We start from the raw sequence: 4584 nt of genomic DNA, 5'->3' as shown, positions 1-4584 counted from the left end.
GCAACCATTATGTGGCTGTCACCCATGAAATGGGTAACATCTTGGACGGTGGCCACGAGTTGGCACCAATTCAACTGCGGCGCACTTGAGTTGGAACACTTCAGGTGTATTGGCAACAAAATGGGATCGCGGTGTGCCTATATAAACGCTGCTAGAGCAACCACGGAAGAAGCCATTCAGTATTCACTCTCCTCCCACTCTTCAATATTCTCTCAAGTTCACTAGCTTCTTTCTCTCTTAAAAATTTTTTGGGTATTCAGATTGGCTTTTTTTTTATATGGCTTCGGAGAACGTGTATTTAATTTTATATCCAAATGGAGAAATTTCTCATACAGCAGAAGGGATTACATTCGTTTGCGATGATCCATTATGGATAATGATTCCACCACAGACATCGTTGCAAGATCTGAAGAATCTGATTCTGGTTCATACCGGAATGGTTGGGAAAAAAAAAATCACGAAGCTGACTTATAGGATGCCAATTGCAGTGGCCAACTCGTTTGCATATCAAAAAATGCAGATAAAATCTGATCAGCAGGTATCAATGATGTTCTCTTATCATCGCAGCATAGGTACCATATATTCGTTGGAGCTTTGTCTGAATATTCAGGATATTGGCGGAAGCTCGTCCAGTTCCAATAATGTGGATGGTGTGAGAAATCTGGGAGCGGCTGATTTTGTTCCGGGGCCGGATACAAGTAGGGCCCGTAGTCCAAGCTTCAATGCATTTGTTGTGCGGGAACAGAATGCAAATCTTCAGGAAGCGCGCCCGTCCCCTTCAACGTTACATGGGTTCGATAGGCATGCTGATGTTGGCATTGCCGAAACTTCTGACGAGGATGACATTGAAGAATACAGTGGTGATGAGGCAGAAGCCGTTCCGGAAACGCAACCTCCTCATGGCGACGATGTTCCTCCAAGACCTGTTGAAGCGGTAGGTGGACGTGTATCCTCCAGCACATCTGCACACTACCTGTCCCTAAATCTTGGAGCAATGCATTCGAGTAACGCAGAGGACGGACCTAGCAACTACGCTCTGTCAGGCGAGATGGAGCTCGAGATTGGGTTGAAGTTTCTGAACCGGGAAACAGCGATGCTTGCAGTCAAGAACTACAACATCCGTAGGAGTGCAGAGTATAAGGTCGTAGAGTCAGACCAAAGGAGGTATGTATGTCGATGCAAGCAGTTCGGTGATCGATGTCGCTGGATGGTACGGGTTGCGAAGACATCGTCTTCCCGATTTTGGGAAATTCGAAAATACGAAGGGCCTCATAGTTGCCTGGCAAGTTCGATGTCTCAGGACCACGCTCAACTAGATAGCAATGTCATCTGCCAGCACATATTCCCCATGGTGCATGCTGATGCGACTATTTGTGTAAAGGTGTTGCAAGGATCAGTTGAGTCAGCGTACGGGTACAAGGTGTCTTACAAGAAGGTTTGGCACGCAAAGCAGAAGGCAATCGCAAGGATCTATGGTGATTGGGACGAGTCGTATGACCAGCTGCGCCGATACTTCAATGCGCTCCAAGCCTTCGTCCCAGGTATTCCTTGCAATTTACTTTCGTAGGATCTTTGCTCTTAGTTGTCCTTTTACTCCTTAACCAGTTTGACTAAACCCTACAATTGGATTGCAGGGACAATTGTTGACCTCCAAACGGTTCCGTACTACATCGGAAACACCCTGGACCGTGATAGTGTCATGTTCCACCAGGTTTTCTGGTCGTTCCCTTCATGTGTTCAAGCGTTTAGGCATTGCAAGCCGCTAGTCTCAGTAGACGGAACACATCTGTACGGGAAGTACGCTGGCACTCTTCTCATGGCCATAGCACAGGATGGAAACAACAACATTTTGCATGTCGCTTTGCCCTCGTCGAAAGAGAGAACACAGATTCATGGTACTTTTTTTTGACCAATTTGAGGAGACATGTAGCAACTCGGCCAGGAGTTCTTCTTATCTCCGACAGGCATGCTGCAATAAAGGCCGCATTGGAGCGTGACGGCTGTGGCTGGGAACACAATGTTTACTGTGTACGGCATATTGCTTCCAACTTCGCAACAAGTTTTAAGAGTAAGGAAGCCAAAAGACACCTGGTTAATGCCGCTTATTCGAAGACGCAAGAGCAGGCGCAGTACTACCTTGAGTTAAGTAGCAGCGAGGATCCCGTAGCATCGCCACAGATGATGGGTTGGATACGAGAATTGGAGCCACCAAAATGGCTGCAGCACCTTGATGAGGGCCGACGATATGGTCACATGACAACCAACCTTTCCGAATGTATCAACTCCGTCCTGAAAGTCGTCGACCCTGCATCTGCATAGGGTCGTAGGGTCGTAGTGCAGACCCAGCTGTGTCCCCAATGGAGGTAGATCTCCTCCCCGCAGGCGCAGGCTGCATGTCAGTGTCGGATCGGGGCAGGGCGAGTGCAAGATCTGTTGGTGTATGAGGGGATGCTTGCTGAGGGATGAAATGGTCCAAACCGTCGAAAAACGAAGAGAAGTTTGTCCACCCAACTCTGTCCATAGAATCAATTAAGTCCTGTGTACCTCCCTGTGATGAACCACCAACTTCATAGCTACTCTGATATGGCATAAAGTGCTGAATGGAAGATGGCTGCATAGGCTCCGCTTGAACAAAAGGTTGCGGGTAGTAGTAGTCCCCAGGAACTGGAGGAGGCTGTGATGGAGCATGATAACCCATGTCTTGCTCAACACTGGGCCGGTCTTCGTCTGGTAAATCTTGCCTATCCTCCCCAGGGTCAGCATGTTCTTCAGCTCTGCCTCTGCGAGGACGGCGGCGACGATGGTCTCGGGGAACCGGCGGCAAATTAACAACTGGGCCTCTTCCATACTCTTCCGGTGCACCTTCTGGGACAACTTCCTGCCTCGGATCATGGAATGCATCAGGGGCAGACAAAAACCTCCTTGTTCTGTCGCAGTACCACCTATAGTAATCTTGACTAGGACGCAACGTATCTGCACGATCAATACGCAGCCTGTATGCATCACCTCGCCGGTTTGCCCACACCTCAAACCACTCAGATAGTCTGACCGGCCACCATCCGTCATCATTGCGGGCCGATTGTCGATGGAAGGTATCAATATTAAGCGGCGGGTTTGGAGGTCCTTGCTTTCCCCCAAATTGACGCAACACTCGATCAACATTTAGGATCTCAATCCATCTAAAAAATATGAGAGGCACAACGGCGATATAGAAATCTCCATGTGGGTGGCCGAGGAATTCAGCAAGAACTCTAGACAGAATCCGTGGGTCCATGTACGGTTGCCAAACAAACTACACATAAGAGAAACCCCTTCAGTAAAGGCATATACATAGTAGTTCATAAGATATTAATAACAAGTAGCACCAACCTCATCCACGTGCAAATTGTCCAACCTCAGCCGGTGCCTCAATAACCGCTGCTCAGCATAGTCATTTTGTCCTTTTTTTCCTGCCCACCTGTTGGACCAAGGCAAAGTAAAAAAAAAATTAAACCCCAACCGCGAAGGATATATGAGAAAAGTCACAAAGTGGGAAGACATATACCATACCTCGTTGCTAAAGGAAAACTATATGGTGTCGTAACATTCGGTGCCAAGAAAGGTAACCTGTAGTATATCCACGACATCAGCAACGTATGACAACCGGCCATACCCTCAACACTGTAGTCCGTTGCTAAGCACATAGCACGATATAACCAACAGAGGACGGCGCTACCCCAACTGTAGGTGCAAATCGCATCAAAGTCAGCCAACAATGGCAGATATCGAACATGCACCGTGTTGTTGGCCTTGTCCGGAAGAAGCACGCCTCCCAACAGGTAAAGCATGTAACACCGTGCATACTGCATGAGGCCATTATCTTCTAAGTCAAGCGGCATCTGTTGAAGACGATTTCTGAGCCACTTCAGCTTTATGTTGAACTTTGTTGTCCCTACGTGGCCGGCGGGAACCTCACCTAGAAGTTCATGACACCATTCCCAAATATCTCTTTGGTGAAACTTGCTCTATGACCTCAAAGTACCACTAACAGGCTGACCATCAACAGGTAACCCTAACTGCATTGCTACATCCTCCAGGGTTATTGTACACTCCCCCCAAGGAAGATGGAAGGTATGTGTCTCAGGTCGCCATCGTTCGACCAAGGCACTAATAAGTGGATTATCGTACTCGAAGCGCTTGATCAAAGAGGCATGGTAAAATCCCGTGCGTCTCAGATAAGGCTCAAGCCTCTGCCGTCTAATGTCCATGCTTGGATCTGCAGGGTCTACCATGAAAACATCGACGAGCGTGCCATGAGGAGTAAGGACACGTGTCGGCTGCAACCAAAGGTAGCAAGAAATACAACAGCTCAAAATTCTCTACAAAAATTTCTAAAAATGGAAAATATTATGTTTAATAATATTTTAACAACAATAATCAGCTAAATGACGTAAACTAACCTTATGGAATAAATGTGCCGCTATATGATGTTCGTCCAACCGGTTCAAGTTCTCCTCTGCATTAACCCCTCCCCCACTCATATTAAAAATTTTTTTTCTCAGCACTGCCCTCCCAACCACCACCCACTACCTTCCTTTCAAGACT

The 4584-nt window shown here is 47.4% G+C and overlaps 1 protein-coding gene across 1 annotated transcript; it reads left to right on the top strand.

Moving 5' to 3' along the window:
* LOC107647633 lies at positions 278–1909 on the top strand. The gene is made up of 2 exons (XM_016351698.1): positions 278–1541; positions 1635–1909. Exons 1-2 carry the CDS (start codon positions 278–280, stop codon positions 1907–1909), a joined length of 1539 nt encoding a protein of 512 aa, XP_016207184.1.

Source organism: Arachis ipaensis, chromosome B06 (assembly GCF_000816755.2).
Source record: "Arachis ipaensis cultivar K30076 chromosome B06, Araip1.1, whole genome shotgun sequence".
In the NCBI taxonomy this organism is placed as follows: Eukaryota; Viridiplantae; Streptophyta; class Magnoliopsida; order Fabales; family Fabaceae; genus Arachis; species Arachis ipaensis.
Note: the sequence above shows the minus strand (reverse complement) of the source record. Positions and strands in the feature narration are given on the sequence as shown.

What these genes read in the sequence shown, in the direction of transcription:
- LOC107647633 (XM_016351698.1), top strand. Translation starts at nt 278, where the DNA reads ATGGCTTCGGAGAACGTGTATTTAATTTTATATCCAAATGGAGAAATT. An exon ending in GCTCCAAGCCTTCGTCCCAG is followed by an intron (nt 1,542 to 1,634) that starts GTATTCCTTGCA and finishes ATTGGATTGCAG; the next exon opens with GGACAATTGTTGACCTCCAA.